Here is a 26944-nt window from a genome sequence, read left to right as displayed (position 1 = left end):
TGGAAGCTTTTTAAACTATTATTCATACCTTCTCTGCAGGAATCTGGAGGATGTTCAGGTATTTCTTCCCAGGTTTTGTTCACGCTACCATCAGTGGCACCACTAGCTTCCAAATGTAACATATGATTCCCCCATACTTTTGCATTAGGATTTAACTCAGAAACCTTGGTTGACTCCTAGAAAAGAAATTTTGGATTATGTACTTCGTAGATGAGTCACATTTATATATGTGACATAAAAGAAACCTGACATAAAATGCTAGAGGGCATCCCAAGTTCCTTCACCACATGACTGATTGAGGTGAAAAAAGGAGGAACAGTAACAGAACTACTGGTGCAAGGATGATACCATTGTATAGAACTTAACATTTCTGCAGGCTACAAAGACTAATGTTTGTAGCTTTCATGGATCTGTCACTTATAAGTTTGTTAATACATCTTTTACATTGCTTACTAACAAATGTTTATGTTACATCTCTACTTCAAGCGGAGATTTGTTCCCTGCCTGTTCCTGTGAAAGAGAACAGAGAAGAAAAATAGCACCATATGAAGTATGTATGACAAAAAACTTGGCTAATACCGTTTGGCAAAAAGGCGGCCAAAAGGTTGGTAGCAAAAAAAAAAAAAAAAGACAATTCAGCATGTTCCTTTAGCACCACCTATACATGCAAACTGAATTGTTGCTGCTGACACTATATGCCCCCCGCCCCCTTAACCAGCACTGGAAACAACTTGTAGCATAAATAGGATAGGACAACACTGTTTCCAGCACTATTATAGAAATCACTAAAATGGCAATGGTGCTGAAGACCATTGTGTTCCATTTACACTACCAATTCATCCATTTTTACAACCAGGAGGTCAATACTAGTTTAAAAGGGTGATGAGTGTATGGCAGGTAATACACTTTTAAATGCTGCTGAATTCAGGTATGCGGTGTTATTTATTTATTTCCCAGCTTTTCCAGGAAGCTTTCCCCAGTGATTATGACCAATGCCATCAACTTCCATTTTTAAAAAGAAGGCAATTCCCAGCCCTTATGACTGCAAAGGGCCTTAAAAATGTGAATCAGGTGCTGGTGGTGAAATTGCTGGGCAAGCTGCTAATGATACACTGGGCCTGTCGGTGGAACTCCACTTGCTTTGCCAGCGAACCAAAGCAGAGCTGGAGAAGCAGCTGCAAGTCAAGTTTGTTCTTTTCTCTCCCCCGGTTGGCCAAGACCTAACCCAGTGCATCCCTGTTTAGCTGCCGTGCAGCTCTTCCTCCTCCCTCATTTCTACAATGACCTCCTCAAAAGGTGTGCAGAAGATACCCAAGCTCCTAATCCCTTTCCAGAAAGGAACTAAAGATTTCAGGAGCTCCACAAGCCTCCTCCCTAAATAAAAGAGGGGGCAAAGCAGAACCCCCATGCCCCAGGAACAGCAAAAGTGGAGCAGCAAGGAAAGGGAGAAGCATTTGCCATCATGAAGGCCTTGAGGCCTACCCAGGCTGGGTATGGTGTTGCTGCCATTGTCACCAAGGAACTCATTATAATGCAACAGATTTGGTAGGAGACGAAAGTGATGAATTTTAGCGTTGGGGTGGGAAGAGAAAAGTGATTAAATGAGGGGCGTAGAGAACTGATGAGCTGAAGTGAGTGACAGAACGGTGGGAATGATTTGTGCTACAAGAGACTGAGGTGGGGAGGGTGGGGTAAATTAGCAAGATGTATGTATGCATGCATGCATCCCCATCACTATTGTACCTCTGTCAAATTCTCCATGTATTTATTCGCAACACCTATGGAAGGGAAGTGCTAGTACCACATTTTGCAGATGGGAAACAGAGACAGAGACTAAAGCACAGAATTTTTACATGTATTTAGGTGTTGCTCCACTCAGCACTGCAATGCCTAACTACCTTTTCAAGTATGGGTCTAAGTGACCTCCCCAAGTTCATATAGCAAGTCTGTGGCAGAGCAGGAAACTGAACTCTAATTTCCCATGTCCTAGCCTAGTGCCCTAACCACTGTACCATCCTTCCTCACGAGGAGGAGTACTTGGTGTCAAGTGTGCAGGCACAAGGTTTACTTGGTTCTAAAAATGTAATTAATCTTGACATGACATGAGGCATTCCCACTGAAATAAATGAACACCCTGCAGGGCTGACCTGAACTACTCTGAAAAAGTTTGATTTAAGATTTAAAACTCCCTTTAAGTGATGCAGGCTCTCAACAGTTTTTAATATACGTGATGTAGAATACATTAGAATAGAAAATGTCATTTTATTTTGTGATTATAAATATAGCTCTTAGATACCACAGTGAAGGGGACTACTGACAATCTTCAGATAGCTTTCCTCACTTGTGATGAACAGTTGTAGCACGATCTCATTTACACAGCAAATTTTCAATTCTGGAAATTCACATACTTTGGCAAGGATTAAACTTCTAAACAGCATTGATTTAGATTTGACAATGGTCAGTAACATTTTTGGACTACATCAGCATGACGTAACTTCATTTTATTGAGGCAAAACTGATCAATACATTTTTTGAAAGAGTATATGAAACTTGCGCTGTTTAATCAAATCGTAAGTTGGACTTAAGATTTACTCCAACTCCCAATTTCAAGAGCCACATTTTAAAGTTTAATATACTGTAAGTGATCAAATCATGCTTATAAAAATACTTACAAATTCTGCATCTTGCCATCCCCAAATACCACCATTTTTTGCTACAAGCAACTGATAAGGATCTCTTTCTACAGCAAATGAAGAAACTGTCAAATCTTGAGAATTTCCAGAACCAACCTCAGTTACGTGTTGTCGGTCATTCGTCATAACTGTGTTAGAAGTATCAGTATTCCATGAATAGCCCATCAGATATTCATTACCACCACTAAAGATGGTGTCAGAAAATATCTGACTTGTAAAATCAGCATTATCAGCCTGCAGAGTTAAGAACTGTGAACCCATTTCATCTTGGGAATTTTGTGTATCCAGCTTACAGATATTTTCTGATTCATTCAAAGTATCTTCCATCAGATCTAGAACACACTTCTCATTGCCTTGCCAAAGTTCTCTAGCACCAACTGGGACATCAGGTAATTCATATGAAGGAGTAGCGGCATATCTATCTACCTGCCCTGGGTCAGTATAAACCCCACAAAAAGATTTATCAGATGTGTTCAGATCACAAGTTTCAGTCTGTTCATGATTTGCGGTGGAAAGTTTTCTCAAACTTTTCATCTTAGCATCTAGAATGTAACTGCTGTTTTCAGATTCAGTGTTCTTTGTTCCCAGCCACTTTATATTCTCACTTGTTTGTGCTTCTGCATATTCAGCTGATGTATTAGAAACATCAACATTTTCTTCCTTTGACAGATTGTGACACACGTTTTCTTCACCCCTTTGAAATTCTGGTTCCTGTAGAGCTGAAACACATTTTTCGTAAGTTTCTGGAAGTTTTTCAGCCGAAGGTTCAGTAGACCTTTTAATGTAAACTGGGTCTAATTCTGTATCGTCACAGTTATCTGTCACATCACACTTTCCCACTTGTTTCTGAAGAACATCTGAATAGGATCTTTGGCTTGATGGAGACAGACAGCTAGGAGATCCAAATATAGGATTACTAGCTCTTTCATGATTTCTGAAACCGTTCCCCATTTTTAATCTATCATCTGTACAGTCTTCCAAAGTTACAGGTCTATCATGCATAACTGAGAAAACATTCTGATTATGTATTAAGTCTCCGTTGAGACTCAGTGTATTACTGTCATGATCAAAAATGGTAACTTCAGAATCTGGCTCACTACTTTCTGTTTCATTATTAGTGGTCCCCCATTGAACCATTTCTAGTTTTGGTTGTTTCACCATTTCTACACCACCACTTGTTAATCTGGCAGGGTCAGTTCCAGCACTCAATTCATTTTCCACTGCATGAAATGAACATTTATCCCATAGTTCATCTTGTTTATAATTCAAGTCCATTTTATCCACATTTGAATATGCCAGCAAAGATACAGAGGAAATACTGTTTTTGTTAAATGAACTGGAATAGTCATATAATTTACCTTTATTTTCTGGCAGTGCTGGTGAAAGCTGACATTCTAGACTGTTTTCCTTTTGGATTATTTCATGTGTACTTATGTTATGTGGTTCGCAAGATGCTAAAGTACGATTTCTTACCCTTAATGAAGTCCTCCTCAGACAACCAGTTTCCACAGGAATGTTATCTGCTTGATATGAGGGAGTTTGCCCAATAATGCTCACATGATTGTCATCTTCCATGGTATTAGGACTTAAAACATTTGACAGTATTTTTGTTTCAGTGCTGCCTTTCATATCAGTTTGAAAATCTAAAACACTCTTTAATGTTGAGGGCACTTTAATCACGTTTGCAACTAAAACATTTTCCAAGCTACACAAAATTTCATCTGTGTATTTCTCTTTATCTTCCAGGAGCTGTTCCAATTTGCTGTCACATTCACAAGAAGTAAAAGGGGCCTCTTTTCTAAATTCACAGTACATTGTCTGAAATGTGTTTGTTTTCTCATTAGAATTTAGTTTACTTTCTGGCTTTGATAGGGAATCCTCTTGGCTAAGGTTTTCCAGATCTTGAGTCACTGAAAAGGAATCACTGTCTGTTTTCTGAAATTTTAAGTGAAAATGTAAGTTACTTGTAGTATCTAATTTTTGTTTAGTATTTGCTTCCTTTTCAGTTTTCAGTAAACGTTCACTTAAATGAAATGGTGTGGTCTCAGTGTTACAATTTCTCTCAGTCTTTCCTAAATTATATTCTTTAGGATTTAAAGCCAATAAGATGTCAGAAGTGGAGCTGTCAACATGTTTCACACCTTTTGAATAAGGACAATATTGTTCTTCTCTAAGAACATTCACAAATTTTACAGACTTATTGTTTTTATTAATTGATTTATTCAAACTGACACTACTATCTAGTGTATCCAATCCTTGAATTCTATTTTCACGAAACTCTTCATCATATACTAGTGCTCTTAAACCATCTGTTGCTATAGAGTCCATATTTAGCCTATATGTCTGACAGCTGCTATCCAGTAAGCCTGTATAAGATGACTGGACGTCCATATGATAATACTCCTTTGTTTCATTTTTTTGCAGGTTTGACCTATGCTCCTCTTCACCTACAGACAGTTCTTTTTGTGTATTCAACTCTGCTTCTACTTGTGCTGACCGCAGGATTGGAAATTCTTTCCTAGTGTCTCGAGGGCATACCACATTGCACATTCCTTCAACTGTGACAGCTGAATTATCTACGTCTGCTGCCATCGCTCCATGCTCGGTAGCTGGCATCTCTTCATCCACTTTCAGATCTTCAGCATCTACAATACAAATACTATAAAACTCCTTATCTCTTCTACATTGTCTATGGTCTATATCAATATAGGTAAAAGCTGGAACTGCTGTTTGTCTGTATAATGTATCTGAAAACTTTCTATAGCTGTCACGACTGTTGTCTTGAACATTCTCCACTGTTTCATTCTGTGTTCGTGAATATTCACATTTAACTGGGTAATATTCCAGATAACTCATATTTAACAAAGTTTCTTCCTGTGAGCTTTGACCTAGAGCCACTGGTTCCCATGAAGGAGAAATACAGTCCAATGAGCAACATGGCTCTCTGGCTATAATATATTTGTTTCCGTTAGGACTATTACATTGAGAGACTTCTGTATTATTTGTACACTGAGTATTCCTATTGGTATTTTCAATTATTCTTTCACTGCCATCCCAGTCTTCCTTTTCTTTACTCTTTTCCAAATGTTCATATCTGTTAAAGACCTTTAGGATATGACTAAATGAAAGAAAAAAGTTAAAAGGTCTGTTATACTTCCTTTTAGTGACTTGCTCATGGTCAGCGTTCTCCACACTTTTGTATGAAGGATACTTTGTTTTTCTACCCCAGAACCCACGTTTAGGATTTGACTCCATGCAATTATCGGTATGAATGCACTCAATGCTGACTAAAGCAGCTGTCCCATTAGCTGTCTTTTCTACTGCGTGCAGCTCCTTACTTGCCACAGTTTCTAAAATTGAAGGTAAAGTTTTACTTATCCTGTTTTCTGGTGCCTCCTCTTCCACAGATTTTTGTAACAGGCCAGTTTTTTCATTATTTTTGCTGGTAGTTAGTTCTTTACTGAAGCAGCAACCCATGTTTAAGCAGTTGTACTACCGGAGAGCTCACATTGCAAATCGCCTTCTTGCACATCTAACTAACTTTCTCCTGCTTCTGAAAAGACAAGCCAACACCCAGATGCCAAAAATAGTACATTTAAAACCGTGCAGGGAGCTCATATGCCATTGCCACTCAAAGTCCAAATCCCAATTACAGAGCAATGTTTTAATGTTTCATTATATGTCCTGTAGTAGCTAAGTCAAAGTTTTCCGAACTAAAACATAGCAGACTTCGCTAATATTTTAAGATCTGTGAGCATTTAATCGCTACATTTCCTGAGAAAAGTTGTCTTAAACCAAACTACTTTAACTATGACAGGTTTTAGAGTAGCAACCGTGTTAGTCTGTATCCGCAAAAAGAAGAGGAGTACTTGTGGCACCTCAGAGACTAACCAATTTGAGCATAAGCTTTCGTGAGCTACAGAGCTCACTTTGAAGTGAGCTGTAGCTCACGAAAGCTTATGCTCAAATAAATTGGTTAGTCTCTAAGGTGCCACAAGTACTCCTTTTCTTTTTACTTTAACTATGACTTTACCAAAGTGCAAGCATGCCCTAAACCTAGTTTCCTTGAAGTTGCAGATATGACCATCAATAGCTAAAGCAGAGCTACACGCAAGTTTGATTCAGATTTAAAGAACGCAGGAAAAAGTATTACTGAAGCTGTTGTGCACATGACTATACTCCAACAGTGGTTCTATAAAAGTGAATATAGACTAAGATACTACTGTTTAGAAAAAGTGAATTTAGGTCACAACTCTTGTAGTCAAGAGTCATAAGCTATCCAAATCCCTCTCCTCCAAACAATTTTTTTTAAAATTAATATATCAATACAAAACAATCGCTTGTCCAAAAGTAGCTGTAAATATAGCAAAACTATTCAGGCAACTTGTTATTCCCCCTTCTACAGCTCCAGTACATCTGACGTGCTTGCAGGTTTAAAGGGAAACAGCTTTAATGAACCAATACACAGCATGCTTAGGTACTTCATTGTTATTTTAGTTCACTAAGTGCTCTATTAAATGCATTAACTTTCTGAAACAGAAAGCCCTGCAACATATCTAAATATCTGTTGTAGTTTTATCTACATAATTTTTACTTCCTTTTTTCAGGGCTTTCAAATTCTGACCAAGCTTATTTGTCCTCATCATAAAGCAAAAATGCCTAGGTCACCGCACCCCTGTAATTTAAAGGAGTAGGTTTACTTATTTTAAATGGTCTCTTGCTTTCCCTTCTTGGGCTTCACTTTATTCTTCTTTCCTACAAGAGAATATCTTTACTGCACTGTTTTCAGTATGTATTTCCTCTTCTCTCTCCACCTCTTTACTTACATGGTAGTTCTACCTCCTCCTCCATTTGTCTATGCCATTTTTGCCGACAAAAACAAAAAAAAACCACAAACAAACAAAAAAACCCACCTCACTTGCTCACCTATTCTACTTCTCTTTTCTATTTTACCCCAACAGTAATTCCCCTACTTCCCATCCATAGCTAGGTGTTCTTCCATCCGCCCACTCTCCCATTCATCCTTTCCACAAGGCTTGACACATTTACCAGGACTAAGTGTTCCAGGTCCCATTTTCCAGGGATGATAAACAGAACCAACCTCCCATCATCTGGGTTTGGCTTACAACCAAAATACTCTTGGCACAGCCTGGGGAACGCCAGTCTTTTATAGCCTGTGGCTAGTATGCAAGACTAATGTGAAATGTGCCTCCACTGTTACCACAAAAATTCCTCCGATACTGGAAGGAACAGCGTCTATTCCTGTCGCCCACTTCATAAATTCCAAGATTCCCCATAAGTGGTAGTGAGAGTCTAACCAAGTTACCCATCTCCCAGCATCTTTTCAGTTTTACTTGGAAAACAGACAGTCTTATTCTGCTGTTGCTCACAGCTTTCCCAAGACGCATCAGCATGAAACCGACCTACTCAGAAGTTTCATGGCCACCTAGGAGATTGTAAGTCAAGTCTTGTCAGTTAAATTGCTGCAATTAACTTTTACTCTGCTGCTGCCTAACAAGTTCTGAACAGCAGCACAGACTGCCTGCAGACTCAGGAAGATGACCCTGTATTGTTTCACACTTAGTTCAGGTTTAGAAGATTCTCTGTGCAACCATAGAAACTGGAACCTGAGTGCTTAAAAAAAAAAAGAAAAGATTATTTAAAGACTACATGCTGCTTAAGTTGACACTCGTCTCGGAAACATTCTTACTTGTTTGCTTGGTCGGGCAAACAGTTTTCAAGTTCTGAAAGAAGTTTCCAAAATTGTATTAAACACACAATGCTTCAGTTTAAACAAACCCACAATCACATTTTTCTCAGAATGCTCAGCTATCTCTACCTTGTCTATTCCCAATTTTATACAGTTCAGATTACTACTTTTTTTTTTTTTTAATTCTTCTTTATAATTTCCCCACCTTACTATTGCCTGAGATATTTCACTATCTTTGTGGCAAAGGTAGAGAAGATTGTAAGTTTTTCCAGTCTACTTGGTGTACTATGGGGTACAAAGTTGTACAACAGTCTTCCAGGTGTTGCACTAGATCTTTGTGCAAATACCTTGCTATTAATTTCTCCTCTATTTTCCATTGAATTTAATGCGTGCCAAACAAGGAGTAAACTTTTGGAAAGACTGTCAGTGTGGAGAATTACCTATAATCCTTTTACTTTGGTAAAATGTTTTCTACCAGATTCCCACTACTGAGCCTGCACTCCCAGACTGCAACTAACATGACAGCTCTAATCTTCAGAGCTCTAAAGAGAAGATGGCTCACCAGTGAGATGCTGGCCACTGCCAAAAAAATGTAAAGACCTACAAACACCTGGAGACACGGACTGCTTTCAAGAAAAAGACAATACAAGAAAGCAAAAACAGTCCTATCTCCAAAACCCAAACATTTCGATCCCTTTGTAATATGCTATTTATTAGTAACAAATTTACAAGGAAAAACTGCAATACGCAGGTTTCCAATGTAGGAAACATGAGAACATACCCCTGCTCCTTTACTGTTATGGAACTGGTAAGATTTAACCACACTATCTGAAGACATCCTATAGAAGAGACAAGGTAGGAAAGGTACAAAAGGATATCATAACAAGTCTTAATTATTCCAAAGTTCATCAGGAGCTTATGTTAGTACTGGGGGAGAGAAATCTTACTATAAGAATTGAGCATGCAGATTGTCTTTTAAAAAAATATTTCAAGAATTTGCAGGTGAGCCATTGTAGGAGAAAGTATTCCTAGAAGAATAATGACATGTTTGAGAGTAGCAGCCGGGTTAGTCTGTATTCGCAAACAGAAAAAGAGGACTTGTGGCACCTTAGAGACTAACAAATTTATTTGAGCATAAGCTTTCGTGAGCTAAGTATCAAGTGAGCTGGTCCTTGCATTAACTAGTGTGTAAGCACAGAAATTGGATAGGCATCAATTTGCAATCCCTGGGAAAGAATCTTTCCCTACAGAGATACAGTTGGAATAAACACCAACTCTGAAGATGCCAGTCTGGATCGAGCAACATCACATCTTTGTCCAGTTTGATTTCTTTTTACCTCGGGGAGCAGCACTGCAAGGTGGTTGCAGCAAGGACTTATAGGCCAAAATCAATGTTCATCAGCTGTCCAAAGTCCCAAGTTTCCTTCTCTTTCTGCAAAGTGCGTGATATTTTGTTTTAAGTGATTTCATATCTGATGTCTCCCTATCCCTATTTTGTACACAGTGTGTATTTGTTTGAAGATAGTTGCTACAGAGAAAATTTTGCAACTGATTTTTTGTATGCCACTGTATTAGTCTTAAAATTTGTTCTGCCCACAGAACAGAAGAAACTGAATTTGGAAAATTGGGAAATACCTCAAATGAGACCAAAGACTAAAATACATCAAGTCACACGGACAGCCAACTCTCTAACTTCAGACAGGCACATGCTAAAGAGTTAAATTGGTCAATTTTCAGAAGAAACTCTGTTCAACACTAAGCCTCTCACCATTAGAAAGAATGCATAATCTCTAAGAAATTTGCCTTGAGACGCCACAGAAACAAAGACACTATTTTCGCCCAAGTTACCAAATCTGTGAACAATGTCACAAGTCCCTATAGCCGAACTTGTTCTTAAGCATAGTAAGTCTGCTGCCCCCCCCCCAAATTCTCTCCTGGGACAGAGTTCAACATGCTTGTGTCTAACTTGACTCAGATTTAATTATGAGTCATTTTTCCACTACATTTCCTGGAAAAGAGAACTGGTGGTCTCTCCTCCCCATTTAGAATACATTTCATTGAATATATGACATGTGTGAATGATCCAAAAATTTGTAAGATCAGCATGTCAGAGCAGTTAATAGAGTCAGAGTTTAAGACCAGAAGAGACCACCAGATCATCTAGTCTGACCTCCTGTACGTCACAGGCAAACACCATCCAGCACCCACATGCTAAACCCAACCACTGTTTCGTTTTGTAACAGTTCATAAAGATGGGTATCAGATATACCTAAGACCCATACAAAATAGTTTAAGTCTTTTACTAAACAGACACTGACAGGTTGGACCCATTGGGAAGCCACCTGATGTGCTGAGATACCACTGAGTCTACCTGTTCTGCCAGCATGGGCCCCCTTTAGCCTGTCTTGCTGAGCCAGGCTCTTAAAAACCTTCTCTGACACACAGGCAGGGCCACACCAAGCTGCAGATCAGCTCTGGGAAGACTGATCTTAAGGGACTTGCCCCAGCACTCAGATGTCCACCTCCCTTGGAGTGCAGACCCAAACATATATTATGAAATTTGCCCCCGCCCTCAATGTGGAGAGACATTTCTTACACCGCCCCCCGAGTTAGAAATTTACAGAAATTGGGTTTAATAATAAACAAAACAAATTTTATTAACTATAAAAGGCAGATTTTAAGTGGTAAAGGGGGAACAAGCAGAATAAAGCAGATTACTAAGCAAATGAAATCAAAACATGCAAACTAAGCTAGTTTCACTAAAGACATTGGTTACAAATAGTATTTCTCACCCTAGATATTGTTGCAGGCAGTTTGCAAAGTTTGTGTGGTTCAGAGTTCCAGTAATATTCCTTTACAGACTGGACCCCCATCTCAGTCTGGACTCCCCCCTTGCCTTCCCTTTTGCACTTTCTCCTCTTGGGCAGACAGGCCAGGGAGAGGAGGAGTCCTGTTTGCCTTCCTCCACACCCTTAAATAGGATTTACATAAGGTGGGAATCCTGTGTTTCCCAAACTTGACACCCACCCACCCCCTTCCCTTACAGTGCAAAGTTACATGAAGTCCCAGGTAATGTTTAGTATCAGATGACAAGACCACCTGACTCTGTACCATCACAGTGTCCACGAGTCAGTGGCAGTATAGAGAGTCCACAGGAAGGCCAAGCTTTTCACAGCTCATTGTCTTCACGGATGGGCCACCCGTCCTGTCTGGCTTTTCCATTGTTGTACCTGAAATGTTAGCCGTGGGTGTCACCCAAAGTAGTACAGATCATAGATACATAGTCAATATTCCCAATTTCAGATACAGAAAGGATACAGGCATAAAAATAGGATAATCACATTCAGTAAGTCATAACCTTTCCAAGGATCTCTCACATGAGCCATCTTGCATATCTCAGTGATGTCATTCATATCATAAGCATATTTTCATAAAGAATATGGAATGACACGTCACAGACACGTTAACAAAATGTGAAGAGAAAGCTTGCTACAACAGAGTAACCAAGTGCCATTAAAACTAGAGCATGCCTACTGGATCTGAAAGTTTTCATTTGGTGCTCTCACAGGCAAGCAATTCTACTATTTACATTAACAGGAAAACAAAATGGGAAATTCTGTGGCCAAGACAACACTTACTATGGCTTTACCATACCATTTTCTTTATGTATGTTCTGGTGACTCTAAGGCAGGATGGAGAAAAAAAATATGAAAAATAAACTTTATTGACAAGTTGCTAGTTTAGTTCTTTCCCATGTTTAGTCTTAAGTTGCTAAAGAGAATGTATTGTACTTTGTTTCTTTAATTTTCTACTTAATAAAATTTCAGATTTTACAGAGATTTTTTTTCCCTGCTAAGAAATCCTCACTCAAAATGCTCATCTACACTGAAGAGACAATTCAATTCTCATTAGAATTGGTAAGGCAACTCCCATCTTTTCATGTACAATGTATATATCTCTTCCTACTGTATTTTCCACTCCATGCATCTGATGAAGTGGGTTTTAGCCCACGAAAGCTTATGCCCAAATAACTTTGCTAGTGTGTAAGGTGCCACAAGTACTCCTCATTGTTTTTGCTGATACAGACTAACACGGCTACCACTCTGATTATGTGAGCAGTAGATGAACCAGACCAACTGTGGCCAAGTTAAGGATCTTCTCTACAGTGAGCAACAGAATAATCAAATTAGGAATGGTAAAATGTATTGACATAGGGCTGCTATTAGAACACCTGGGGGAAAAAACCCCACTATCAAAGGCAGCCTCTTTTGCGGTTGAAGAATGAAATTATGACTTAGGAGATGAGAATTCAATTCACAGTTGTCTCAGCTTATGACCTTGGGCATGTCACCTACTCTTACTGTGCCTCAGTTCCTCATCTGTAAAATGGGGATAATATGGCCCACTTACTATGACAGACAGAAATACTACAAAACCAAAAAAATGACATATTGAGAACTGATAGTAATTTAGTATGAGAGGAACTTAAAGAAAACTTCAGGGCTGGACAATAAGGATCCCAGATCTACTACAACTAAGAATTACTTGACTCCACCACTGCCATTTTATTACCCTCATTAAAAAGTATACTGAGGTTTTAAAAACAAATTATTTTTGGTATGGGAGTTTCTCCAAGCTGCTGACATTAAAGATGGCAAAAGTTCAGTTTTGTTCAGTTTTCTGCCAAAGTCGGATTGTTTCTTACAGCCAGTTTGCAGGTGCTTTGTCTAATTTTAATAGTATCCAACAATGGGGTTTCCACCGTTTCCAAGCTATTTCAAAGAGCCTAACACAGTAAGTAGTTTGATTGGTCATTAAATGTTGTATGGTGTCCATTCACTGAGGTTTCCTAGATACAAGATTGAAGAAATCCCTCTGCCTCACTTAGCGCTTGTTTACATAGGAGTTTTAAAGTGGATCAAACCAAGTTAATCCTGTTTGAAAATGGCTGTATACATGATTCATTCCATCACTGCACACAAACTCCTCATTTGACAAACTCTGGAATCCTCTTGCCAAGTGGATTAGAATTCCTACAAATTAATTAGTGCAGTCTATTGTTCACGTGCATGCATCTGCCTCCCACAGTGCTCTGCAGGTTGCCCATTACTGAATTATCTGTTCACTTGTGTGTCATCCTCCTGCTCTGGCGTCAAGTTCCCAGGACAATCCCTTCCCCCTCTACAGTTGGAGCAGAGACAAAATATTCTCATTTTCTCCTGGATCCCACTGTATCATTATTCTTGGAGTCATATTGAGACCCTGGATTTCCATCGCCATCTGGAGAAAAGTATTGGTGCAGGACACTCTTGTGGCTGGCCACTAGAATAAAGACCTTTTGGACTCAAGACTGGGACAACGACCAATGCAGGAAAAAGAAAGAGAATGTACACTGAAATGAGGGACAATGACAATCTGGTAGAGGACATGTGACCTGCCCATTTTATGACGAACTGGACAGGATCCTACACAATTATAGCACAACTCATCCAAGACACCATGTGGAACCTGCTCTCCCCACCACCAGAGATGACCAGCAAGACCCATTGGAGGATGCTGGAGAAGTGCTGATTCCTGAGAGAGTCAGGATCTTTTTGGGACCCCAAACCTAATGCTAGCCAGCTGGAAAGCCAGCTGAAGTCATGCCCTGCTGCAACATATACTGATTCCTGCTCTGCATCAGCAGAGGCTCAGTCCTAGTTAGAAAGCCAGGTTGCAAACAAGGAGTCCGATTCCCTGGAGGGAATTTCAACAAGTACCTATCTTTACAATTTATTGTCATGCTATACAACGCCTTCTGCCTTCTATTCTGAGTGCCCCACAGCCACAGCCATTTTAGACAGATGTGAGCCAGAAGCTAGCCCCTGCCTCCCTCTGTCCATGCTGACCTGTTGGCCTCCCCATACGTGTACCCAAATTGGCGGCTGCTCCGCCCAGGTGACAGTCCTCATGCAAGCCACAGCTATCAACAGTCTTCAGGACCGTGCCACAGAGGTCACTTGTACATCTTCATTTCTCCTTCCCTCATCTGTCCTACCTAGAAAACGCCACCCATTCACCAGCCCAAAATAGCGGCTGGCTGCATGGTGCAGCCACGGCCTCTACCCCACCCCCCAGCGCATCTGATTAATGAAAACAATTTATTATTGCAAAATGCAACTGTTTGAGACGGTGGTTACAGGAAAATAAATTTGGTTAGTGTTCCGAGTTTACATAAGGTATAAATGGACACTGCATGTCCAGAAAAAGGTACAAACAGTACTGTTCCCTGATGAGGTTTCAATGCCCTGTAACATACATAGTCCACTAAATCACAGCAGGACCCCATCTGCACTCTCTCCATGTTTGCAGGGGAGATAACAGAATTTAAGACTGAGGAATTGTTCAATTTTAGTTTGCACACCACAGGGAATAGCTGCACACCCATCTGTCCCTAGTATAGTACACCCATGCTTCCCTCCCCTCCCAGTATAGCTTGCAAGTCCTTTCCTCTCCTGCAGTACTTCTGAGGTGGCCCACTCTGGTGAATAACTTCACAGAATACCTCACTGGTCTGCCCTTTCCTTTTTTAAGCAATACTGTTCTCTGCTTCCTAGTCATCTGCCTCAGTGCATCATCAAGAGTGTGGACAGCCTAATGGGGATCCACAGGGGATTACTCTCTGCTCAGCCTTGAATGTATCTCCAATCCCTCCAACACCAGAGGGCCTAAAACAAAACTGCAAAACCAAAATGGGAACATAATTCCAACTCAACTCATCCCATCCCACCACACCCTACCCCCACAACCTACTAAAGCACAGCAGCAAACATATAGCATACAGAAATCCTAGTGCACGCAGCACCTGCTCACATGCAGGCCACTTACCATCTCTGAGGTTCCCCAAAATGGCAAGTGTCTTAAGGAAGTAAAGTCATATAGGCATAATAAATGAAAATGCTACCATGGCCAGTCTGAATTATGAACAATAAGCAACTGGGTGTCCCCTCCCCACTTCCAATACTCCCACAACCACAGCACCTGCAACAGCCAAACCATCAAGGACAGGGCCTCTAGCTACTGTCGAGGGGCTGGCCAACCAGAAGGAGCAAAAAAAGGAAGATTCGGGACAAAATGTTCATCGAATTCATGGCAGAGCCCTAAACGAAGGCCACACTGGCTGATAGGTGGAGGCTGTACATGAGGACTCAGAGGAAGAAAGAAATCCAGCTCTCCCAGGAGACTGTGGCAGTGATCAAGGAAAGTATCACAGTGGCTAAGGAAAGCATTGACAAAAAAGACAGGAATACACAGAAGCAACTCATGAATGCAATCCTGAACCAGAATGCTCTCCTACAAAACATGATCCTGCTAGGCCGCAATACCGGTTATGGACACCAGCAGCAACTCATCTATGCCATATCCACGCAGCACTTGTTGGAGAGGCCACTCCCCTCTCAGGTCCAACATCCGCTCATCAGGAACACTGGTTCCAGAAGTCCAGAACTTTTGAACCTTGGCACCAGAACAACTGTGTACAAGTGGTAAGACCTACACACACTAACTTTAAGCCTCTTCCCCCTGCAAACTTGTTATTTTTGCTCTGTTTACATTGTTGCATTTTTAGTTTGGTTCACATTGTTTTATTTAAAAGGTTTGCTTTTTGTTGGTCAGAATGTTTTGGAAAATGTATTTAAATAATAAATACCTTTTTTATTTGCAAAGTTTTTGGCTTTGTTACTGTTCCATAATAAAAATGGTTTAAAATCCATGTTGGTCCATTCTCACTCATCACTAATGGAACACAAAATTCTTTAAATAAAGCTAAAATAATTCAACGTTTTACAGAAGTATATAGCCAATATCCCACCTCCACCAGCCTTAAATGTACTGAACTGATCAAAATCTATCCCAGTTTGCCCCACCACAGAGTAGCAGCTGGATACACAGACACATATCCAACCAGGAGATTCAAAATATGAGCAATAGGTATCCCTAAAAGTATTCTCCTGCGTGCTACTATTCTCTACAGGATGCCCTGCTGGCTGCTCGAACTGCCAAGCAAGTCTCTGCACCTCAGCTCCACGCATTGATAAGGCTTTCCCCCCTTGGTCTCAAATATTGTGCAGAACACAGCTATGATAATTGGGACTCTTTCTGCTGCATCCAAAATGATTCCATAAGCAGCAGCATCTGTCTTTCAAAATAGTCAAATGCACACGATCACCTTCCGGCAACTACTCAGACACTTAACATGTTCCTTCCTTCTGCTTGGTGGTAAGGTGGGTGAAGTCCAAAGCCGAACGTGTGGCTCTGTGCACTGTAATACAGCCCAGTCAGTCCCTGCATACTCTCACTTGCCACCATAGCAGCATAGTGCATTTCAGGGTCCACGCTGGCAGGAAGCAATTCAAAAACGGCAAAAATGCTCATCCAAAAAGGAAGCATGACATGAAACACCAGAACATGGGGGTTTAAAATCTGAATCCGCCTAACTTCCACTTCGCACCCCACAATTTAGTGAAAACCATCCCATAATATACACTGTTCAGCCACACAGCAAAGGACTTTGGGATATTCCCCCCCCCCCCCCCCCCCGAGAATGGTACTCCACCAGTTTGCAGCAAACTACTGCTGCGTATTCAGACCATGTTGAAATTTGAACAGAACAAGCATATCAGGTGCTTGCTATTGGTGGCACTTGTATACTGTGAGTTACCAGATGTGTATCTAAAAAGTTGGATTAAACCCCTCATGTAGACATACCCTTAGCCATTACCAGACTAAAGTAAATTTTGGAAATTCCCAGTGAACATGTTCACTTTGTCTACACAGAGCCAGATTTTTAGGTAGGTGCATTGGGACAGTAGGGGCAAAGGGGTCCTACCAAAAAAAAAAATAAATTGTGTCTTAATTTGCTTACTACGAGGCAGACCACTAGCTGCTCAAACTATGGAGCAGTTAAATGTGTGTTGTAAGTTTTGATCTATGTTTGCAGAGGAAGACTGTCACTACATTTTATTGAGACGCTAATCCTTTATAGAAATTAAAAAAAAACCAAAAAAACAAAAAACACGCTTCTGTGGGTTCATTGGTTCATTCCAGGCTCCAGACCAGAACCTAAGGAGTTACGTTTTCCAAGGTCTACAGCTATTCCAAAAGCCTCCCAACAGACATTCTGTGAAGGGAGAATGAACTGGCAGAAAGCAGACGCCTAACCTTCATTTGAGGGGCACAGCCAGGATGGCTAGAGAATACGTTTCAGCGCATCCCCAATAAGCTCCTGGGAGCCGGGCTCTTGTGCTCTCAGGGTTTATGGTAGGGCCTCCACAAGCAGCAACACGTTGTGATGAATACCCCCAGTGCACAGAGGTCCAGAGAAGTAATCTACACCTTTCTCCACTAGTTTACAGAAATATAGCCTTATAACCTTTAAAAAGTAATTCAATTCAAATAAATTGGAAAAAAAAATGATTTTCATAAAAAACCTAAAGTGCTTTCTTGTTAATGTTTTAGCCAGGACCTCGGCTGGAATTATTCTTTGAAGCATCTACATAAAAAAAGTTGTACAAATTAGATGACCTACTTCTTTATATGTTTCTTGAATTCTACTCAAGTAACAAGCTTTGCTCATGAATCTACAGACACATTCCCAGATTCTGTACAGGAAGCACCAATAATTACTAATAAAATATTCAGACATTTTGTATGAGAGGGAATATATGGCTTTTAAAGAAACCCCTTCAGAAGCACAGTTCAATATACTATGTCACTGACAAAGGTGCTCTACACGAGCAGTACCCTAAGAACCACGATACTGGTATAGTTCATGAAAAACTTGAAAAATAATGACACTTCATAGGAAGAAAAGCTTACCACTCCTGAAAACTACAGAATACGCTTAATCTTCAGGTCTCATGCTATGGACAGCATTTCAAGTCTTCCAAACTCATGTTAACTGTTTGCCTTCAGAAGCTCCTTTACCAGAGTTTAGACATTAAATGAAATCTGTTTTCTCTAAAGTTATCGAAGATGGTTAATCCCATTTCTAAACAGATACGGAAGAGCAGAAATTTGAGATTTGGCTCTAAATTTGCATCTAGCATTACGTGTTTTAATTAAGGACACTTAACTATTTTAGAAGAACTAGCATTAGACAAGAAGTATAGTGAGTGGCTTCTCAGAGTGGGAGACTAATGCAAATAAGTGGACACTCTTTTCTTTAGAGCAACAACTGATGTACCTATTAGATCCAGATGTAGCACTGAAAGTTACTGGTATTTTGACTGTTCCCTAGAGTCAGATATTCTGAGGAGAGGCAACTTTAGCATAGAACAAAAAAAAACTCTGCACATCTGAAATAATGTCACTCTAAATTTGGCTCACTATATTCCGGTCTGTGATTTTAAAGAGAAGAGAAACATCTACATTTGAGTTTGAGGCACAACAGAATTGAGGCAAGAAAGTGACTCAACTAAAAAGAAATAAAGTCCCCAATCTCCACTTATGCCCATGTTTTAGGACAACCTGGAGAATACATGTGTTTAATTAGTGGAAGTGAGAAAAGCAGAGTGCACTAGTTTAAAGCGGTCTAGTGACCTGTTTGTTATATGCTCTAGCAAAGCATGTTTTAAGTGTTAAGAGAAGATTAATCAGATAACACATTGTGCTGAATATAAGTACACCTCAAGCCCCTAGTGCAGTGGTCCCCAAGCATGGGGAAGGGTGCGGCAGGCCTGGGCCAACCCCACCAGAGGGTGGGAAGGGAGCGCTTCCCATCCCCGCTCTGTTACCAGCCCCAGGGGTGGGGGGTAGCAGCTGCTGGTGGAGCCTGGAGGAGCACTCTGGGACCGCTCAGTCTAGAGGTATTGACAGCTCCCTGCTCCTGCTCCTGCCCCTGCCCCAAGTGCAGCTCCCCCTCCCTACCCCACTTACCCCCTACCCAGTCCCAAAGGCAACATTTTCCTTAAAGGCAAAGCACTATTACATTTTAGTCTCTCAAATCATTTAAGTACTATTTATGCAAGAAGTCAAATTTTGCATTTGGTTAATAAAAAAATTTCAAACCCAATGTCTAAGTTTTTTGGAACATTTGCTACTATCACTATAAATCTGTACACAAGTTGCATTTACCATGCATTTTGCCAAAAGCCACACGAACCCCATAATGCAATTTATTAGATCCTGCACTGCAACATGTATTTTGTGCAGTCTGCCAGAGTGCTTTGACTATGCAAAATACCATTTTACACAAGTTAACACACTTTCAAGCTAAAAATATCCATGCCAGGATTTATTCTGGTAAAATTTCTCCTCATGTGTAGATTCTAGCACTTTATTTTGACTGACTTCAGGGTTGGCAACTTAATTTTTTTTTTTTTTTTTTAAAAAACATCCTCCTCTCCAACTGGCTTTAGCATACTAGTAAGTGCATAACATGTTAACTAAAGAAGCATACTACTCCAAGACTGAGCAACAACTTTGTAGCATGAAGGTGAATTTCCAGGAGTTGTGGAAACACAGCCACCTAGACAGCTATTTCTCAGGATTTTTGGTGGTGGTGCCATGTACTGCCCACATCCTGTATTAGAACGTTTTGGGCTACAATTTGTATTAAAGACTGCCAAACAAAAGTGCATATTTGTTTAATATACAAAACAAAGACTACCCTAGGTAACTAAGTGAAATTATTTTTTTTTACTATAATACTTACTAGATGAGAACCGTCTTTAACTTCTTGTACTTGCTGCACCTGCGGTTCAGCCACAACTTTAGTGTCCTGATCAGAAGTCATGAGCTGTCTGCTTTTTGGCTCCTCAGAGAGAACTTTACTGGTCACCTTGGTAAGCTGCAGAGAAAACAAAAAGATACAGATTCTATAAAAGTGACTGTTAAAACAGTTCAAGAATTCATAAGCAACTTCATTTTGTAGAACAATGGCAAGAAGAACAGCTACAACTGTTTCTACTGTAGATTTTCCAGTAGAAAACAGCTGTAAGCACAATTTACATTGATCCACCTCGAGACACATTCAGGTTGGTTTCCAACAATGCACCACCTCTTTTTGCCACTGCTGCAGCTAATTTATTTTTTCCATTTGATTAAAAAGATTCCAAGTTCCAGTACAAATGGATTTTCAGGTTCCCAACTGTTTAACATTTCATCTTAGCAATTTTTTAAAAAAAGAGGTCACATCACAATTGCTTTTCTATGTTAGCAGGACCTAAGTCACCTTATTCCATCATGCTTGAAAGTTCCTTTATCCAGCCGGATGGGTAGAAAGCTGATGAGGGGTGAAAATCTGCAGGACAGGGATGGCTTCAAATTTTACAGCTATTATTCAATACCTCTGTCTTAGTAAACCAGTGTTTCATAAAAAAAAATAATAATGAGAAAGTCATTGTATATATCACATCCTTCATTTTTAAAAAAGGACCGGAATGTAAATGAGAATATTTTTGTGGGAGGGGCAGAACCCCATCTGAAATACTATGTACAATTCTGGTCTCCAGTGTGTAAGAAAGATGAACTCAAACTGGAACAGGTGGAGAGAAGGGCTACTTAGGATGATCAGAAGAATGGAAAACCTTCCTTCTGGAGAGAAGGCTCAAAGAGCTTGGCTAGTGTAGCCTAACCAAGAAGGCTGAGAGGAGATATGATTGCTCTCTATAAATACACCAGGGAGATAAATACCAGGGAGGGAAAGGAGTTAAGTGAAGCACCAATGTTGGCACAAGAACAATGGACATAAACTGGCCATCAACAAGTTTAGGCTTGAAATTAGACAAAGGTTTCAACCATCAGAGAAGTGAAGTTCTGGACCAGCCTTCCAAGGGGAGCAGTGGGGGCAAAAAATCTAATTGGCTTCAAAACAGAGCTTGGTAAGTTTATGGAGGGGATGGGATGAGACTGCCTACAATGACATGTAGCTGATCTGCGACTGCTAGTAGCAACTATTCTCAACGGCCAGAGATGGGACACTAGCTGGGGAGGGCTCCCAGATACTTCAGAGAATTCTTTCACATGTGTCTGGCTGGTTGGGCCTTGTGCACATGCTCCGGGTCTAATTGAGAGCCATATTTGGAGTTGGGAAGGAATTTCCCCCCAGGTCAGAGGGGCACAGACTGGGATTTTTCAACTCTCTTTTGCAGCATGGGGCACAGGTCACTTGCAGGTTTAAAGTAGTGCAAATGGTGGATTTTCTGCAACTTGGAGTCTTTACATCATGATTTGAGGACTTCAGAAACTCAGCCAGAGGTTATGGGTCTACTACAGGAGTAGGTGGGTGAGGTTCTAGGGACTGCAACGTGCAGGTGGTCAGACTAGATCAGAGGTGGGCAAACTATGGCCCACGGGACCATCCTGCCTGGCCTGAGCTCCTGGCCAGGGAGGCTAGTCCCCGGCCCCTCCCCCCAAGCCTCATCGCAATGCGCAGCCAGTGCTCTGGGCCGCCGCTTCTGCCACGCGGCACAGCTGGCTCTCGCATGGTAAGGGGGCAGGGAGTCCCATGGGCAGTTGGATGGAGGGGGGGAGGCTCGGGGGTGGTGGTGGCGGCGGTGGTCAGAGGCAGGGGAGGGGCTGGATAGGACATGGGAGTCCCAGGGGGCCTGTCAAGGGGCGGGGTTGTGGATAGGGGTTGGGGCAGTCAGGGGACAAGGAGCAGAGGGGATTGGAAGCGGTTGGATGGGGCGGAGGTTTCTGGGGGTTGGTCAGGGGACAGGGAGAAGGGGGGTTGGATGGGTCGGGAAGTGGGAGAGGGCAGATAGGGGGCAGGGGGCCAGGCTGTTTGGGGAGGCACAGCCTTCCCTACCCAGCCCTCCATATAGTTTTGCAACCCCGATGTAGCCCTCAGGCCAAAAAAGTTTGCCCATCCCTGGACTAGATGATCATGATGGTGCCTTCTGGCCTTAAAGTCCCTGAGTACAAATGGAGGTTTTTTGTTAGTTTTTTAAATCCCATTGTTAGCCCTAGAGTACCACACACACACACGAAATTGTGCAATTTGTGGGAGGTACCACCTTGAACATGTTAGATTTAACACTAAAGCCAAGGGGTGAGATGTAATGTTGTGCCTGTAAGAGGAGGCACAGAATGCACACCCCAGGGAAATGAAGAGGTTGGGGTATATGCTAGGGTATTTTTAAATCATCTTCGCACTCTCCAAACCCTGGGCTACTCTGGAGGATGGAGCAATCTCCAGCCTAACTCAAGAGCCCTGTGGCCTTTGTAAGTTACAGGAGAGTCCCAGGAATGCCTGCAATCTCCACAGCACTGCAGACCTGCCCAGGCACATGCATCACTGAACTAGGGCTTCGCAAGCGGGTCCAATGGGGCACCCTTACTGCCATTACCTCAGTACCTGCTGTGAGGAAGATTTTCCCCAAGCAGAACTAGGGGTTTTAATGCACATTTATGCCACATTAGCCCTTTTACTCAGCATAAAGGGACCACACAAGTAAAGTATTCAAGATCTCACTCAAGAGGTTTTGCAGGTAGCTAGAGAAACTACAGTTAGAACTGAAAGTGAAACTTTAACACATTACTAGAGTAATGTATGGCAAATACAGAAAGTAAATTTTGGAGCCTACATTGAGAAGGTGTTCTACATGTGGAATGACTCTGTATATCCCAGATATTCATATAGCGCTATGGCAGATCCAAGTAAATAGGCTAGGGAGAATAATGTTTTTTTAAAATAATTTTGATAAATTTCAGTGTTTATTTTTAAAGCTTTTTTCCTAATTATCTATTTACATTCACAATTTTGCAAATTTATGAGGATCAGACAATGATAAATGTTGAGACTCATAAAATTAAAGCATTATAAACCATTAACACACAAGTTGTCAACATTAAATATCAAAATACACAAAATTAAATATCCTTAAATTCTCTAAGTTCTCAAGCTGCATTTTTCTTACTTTACCTACATGTACATTTCTATCAATGGAAATATTTTTTCATCAGTTTGTGTACATATGGTGAAACTGATGTTTACCAACAAAAGACTAATCCTTGCAAATCTACAAGTAACCAAAGAACTCAAAATTACAAGATCTAGGTTCCATTATCTGACTCATTGCTCATTCAACAGATCCGTCTTTTTACTGGCATTGCTCAAGGAACTGAAATTTAAGTCGCTGTCAAGACTAAGCATCTAGTTTAAACGAACCCTTGCTTATCATATCATGCTAAATATGCAACAGTGGTGGTTTGACCAGACAGCATGAAAAATATTTTGGGCATATTCTTTGGAAAACCAGTGTACCACTTCTACCCAACCAGTTCTTGAGGAGTAGCCCCTTAAATGAAGCACGTGAGGAAGCAGCAGGGTAAAGAAAATAAATTTCTTTGTGGTGAAGGACTAAGGAACCATAAGAGCCAAATAAAGTGTTGGCATGTGAGGTGTCAAAAAAACACTGTTATTCGTATATTAATATTTCATGAAGTCTAATTAAACAGTTTCACTACTAGTTACTTCAAGATGAAACTATGCTTGAGAACATTAGATATTTCTAACTATTGAATCTCTACATTTCTTCCCCCCAGAAATTCAAGGGTGGGAAGAATTTGTCCAAACACTAACAGAGCCCAGGTATCTAGGTACCTGGGAAATATTCCTGAAAGTATTCTTTAACACCCACTCTCACTAGTTATTAACCGTGAAGATTTTTTTTTTTTTAAATAAATAACGTAACGTGTAGGTTACTAAAGTACATTCAGGTAATATATATTTTGATTTGCCACAGAACATGACAGGAAACTAACAATGAATGGTTACTTATGCTATAGAGTTAATGGGGTTCTTTGAGATGCTGTAGTCAGGGTAGGTCCCATTAAGTGTGCATATGGCTCAAGCACAGTGCTTTTTTCTTTTATTAGCAGAGTCCAGTGGGGCCACACATGCATCTTGTGGTTCCTTGTAATCCTGTATGAGAGCAGTAAGGACTGGGAGGCCACAACCGTCCCTCAGTTCATTTGCAATTCAAAGCTCAGGTAGCCGAGGCCTTTGAAAAACAGGCATGGAGGGCAGAACATGGGATCCACACTGGCTACATCATTATCTTGAAGACCCATAGTTAATATAGATAAGAAACTCTCCTCTCCAATTACTTGTCAGTGTGGATCCCACACTAGGTGACTGCAAAGCAGAATCTGCCTTGGACTGTGGGCACGAGGAGTCTTGGCTATATCAACTAGGTTGGAGTACCATTCTTCTGAAATTGGCATCTGCCCAGGCATAACCAAGTGAATGCACGGCCTGTGACCTGTCCATGACTTGTACTATGTACCCCTGACTAAATCTCAGGTGCTTGGGGGAGAGGCAGCAGCCCAGGGATGCGCAGGTATTGGGAGAGTGGCCCAGAATCTCCACTGGTGTTTGGGATGGGCAGCAGCGTGCGGCCTGGGCCCCCCCTGGTGCTGGAGGAATGGCAGTGCTGGCAAGCTGAGAATCTTGGGCAACGGCACCCCCCTCCCAGCAGCAGCACAAGTTTGGGTTTTGGAGGGGGTTCAGGGCTGCGCGTTGGAGTGCTAGAGGGGGTGAGGGCTCTGGGCTGCGCTTACCTTGGTGGGCTGCCTGGAAGCGGTGACATCCCCCACCCCAGCTCCTAGACAGAGGCACGGCTAGGCAGCTCTGCGCGCTGCCTGCGCCCTGAGCGGGCGGTGCCTGTAGACAGAGGCAACACACAGAGCTCCCTGGCCATGTATCCACCTACGAGCCGAGGGTTGTACAGGCAGTCCCCAGGCCAGCCGCACCAGCCGTTGCAGAAGTCAGGGGTGACTTCTGTGACAAACTCACGGCCTTATGAATAATCCATAACAAAAGGCCAGTGGGTTGCTCCCCATGGCTGCCATACAGATCTCAGAGATCAGCACATTTCTGAAGGAGGCCGAAGAGGTTGCCTCGGCCCTGGTGGAGAGTCCCTTGACCTCTGAAGGGAGAGACATGCCAGCCAAGTATTTCCAACAGTCATCACTCTGTGATCCACTTCAAGATTCTCTGAGGAAAAAAAAGGCATGACCTTTTCAATATGCCAGATAAGGCCATGAAGAGGAAAGGAGAGTTTGAAAGACTTTGTTCTGATGAGGTAAAGCAGGGCCCTGGACACATCCAGAGAAGGATGTTTTTCTCCTGGCGAGAAGTGTAGCTTCAGGAAGAAGACTGATAAGGCAATAGACTGGTTTCAGGTGCAATTCAGAGACCACTTTAAGAATCAACTTGGTGTGGTTTCATCACCACCATGTCTACATGAAAAGGTATTTATGGTGGTTCAACCATAGGAGACCTACAGCTTACAGATGTGACGGCCAGAAGGAAGACCATCTTGATGATGAGGTGGCATAACGGGCATTCTAATGATGATTTGATGGCAGCTCTATGAGCTATAGGATGATGCTGAAGTCCCACAGGTGCCTGAACTCTAACCAGAGAGCAGGTATGAAGGAGAACCATGAGGAATCTCAATACTGTTGGTTGCAAAAAGCTGAATGCAACTATACTGGGAGTGTGGCATGCTGATAATGTTGGCAGGTGGATTTAAGAGCTACAGGCTAGTCCTGCTTGCTTCAGCAGCCATATGTAGTCCAGAATCTTTGATACTGGGGCCTCTACCAGGTTCAAATACCCCCACCCTCCCATGGGCAGCCCAAAACAATCTTTTCTACTTTAAGTCCTTCTGGTCCAACTTTGCAAAAACAAATCTCCTGAGCATCTAGGGCAGAGGCAGGCAAACTATGGCCTGTGGGCCACATCTGGCCTGCCAGCAGATTTAACCGGGCCCTTGAACTCCTGCTGGGGAGTGGGATCTGGGGATTGCCCCGCTCCCGCGCTCCAGCCGGGGAGCAAGGTCAGGGGCTGCTCCGTGTGCCATGGCTCCCAGAAGCAGCAGGATGTTCCCGTTCCAGCTCTTATGTATAGGGACAGCCAGGGGGATCCACGCTCCACCCTCTACCCCCACCCCAAGCGCTACCCCTACAGCTCCCATTCACCAGGAACTGCAGCCAATGGGAGCTTCAGGGCAGCACCTGTGGACAGGGCAGCATGCAGAGTTGCCTGGTCATGCCTCTGCGTAGGAGTTGGAGAGGGGATATGCTCATCCAGGAGCTTCCCCTCCTGCACCCCAACACCCTGTCCCAGCCGTCTCCCATATTCCAAACCCCTCTGTCCCGGCTTGGAGTACTCGCCTACACCCCAAACCCCTCATCCCCAGCCCCACCGCAGAGCCCGCACCCCTGGCCAGAGCCCTCACCCCATCCTGCACCCCAGTCCAAATTTGATGAGCATTCATGGCCCCGCCACACAATTTCCATATCCAGATGTGGCCCACGGGCCAAAAAGTTTGCCCACCCTGCTCTAGGGGGCAATCCCTGTCAGTTCTACTCATCCAAGCTGACATCCAGGCCATCAGGTGCAACCACTGTGGGCGTATGGGCAATATTTGACCCTAGTTTTGCAACAGCATTTTCAAACAGATAGAAAGATGTACAGAAGGGCTGGCTGAACATCTGTGGAGATCTGACAGCACATCATACTGGCTGAAGCAATTTTGACCTTGGATAT

The 26944-nt window shown here is 42.0% G+C and overlaps 1 protein-coding gene across 1 annotated transcript in view; it reads right to left on the bottom strand.

The window, feature by feature from the left end:
- LARP4B (La ribonucleoprotein 4B) overlaps positions 1 to 26944 on the bottom strand; it is a 110585-nt gene that overhangs the window by 41984 nt on the left and 41657 nt on the right. Inside the window, exons 2-3 of the mRNA XM_074946252.1 lie at positions 20096 to 20230; positions 29 to 176 (exon numbers count right to left, since the gene is read on the bottom strand). Coding sequence (XP_074802353.1) covers positions 29 to 176; positions 20096 to 20176 — 229 coding nt within the window. The 5' untranslated portion in view covers positions 20177 to 20230. The remainder of the gene's footprint in view (positions 1 to 28; positions 177 to 20095; positions 20231 to 26944) is intronic.

Source organism: Natator depressus, chromosome 2 (assembly GCF_965152275.1).
Source record: "Natator depressus isolate rNatDep1 chromosome 2, rNatDep2.hap1, whole genome shotgun sequence".
NCBI classification, from domain to species: Eukaryota; Metazoa; Chordata; order Testudines; family Cheloniidae; genus Natator; species Natator depressus.
This window is presented reverse-complemented; position numbering and strand designations above follow the sequence as displayed.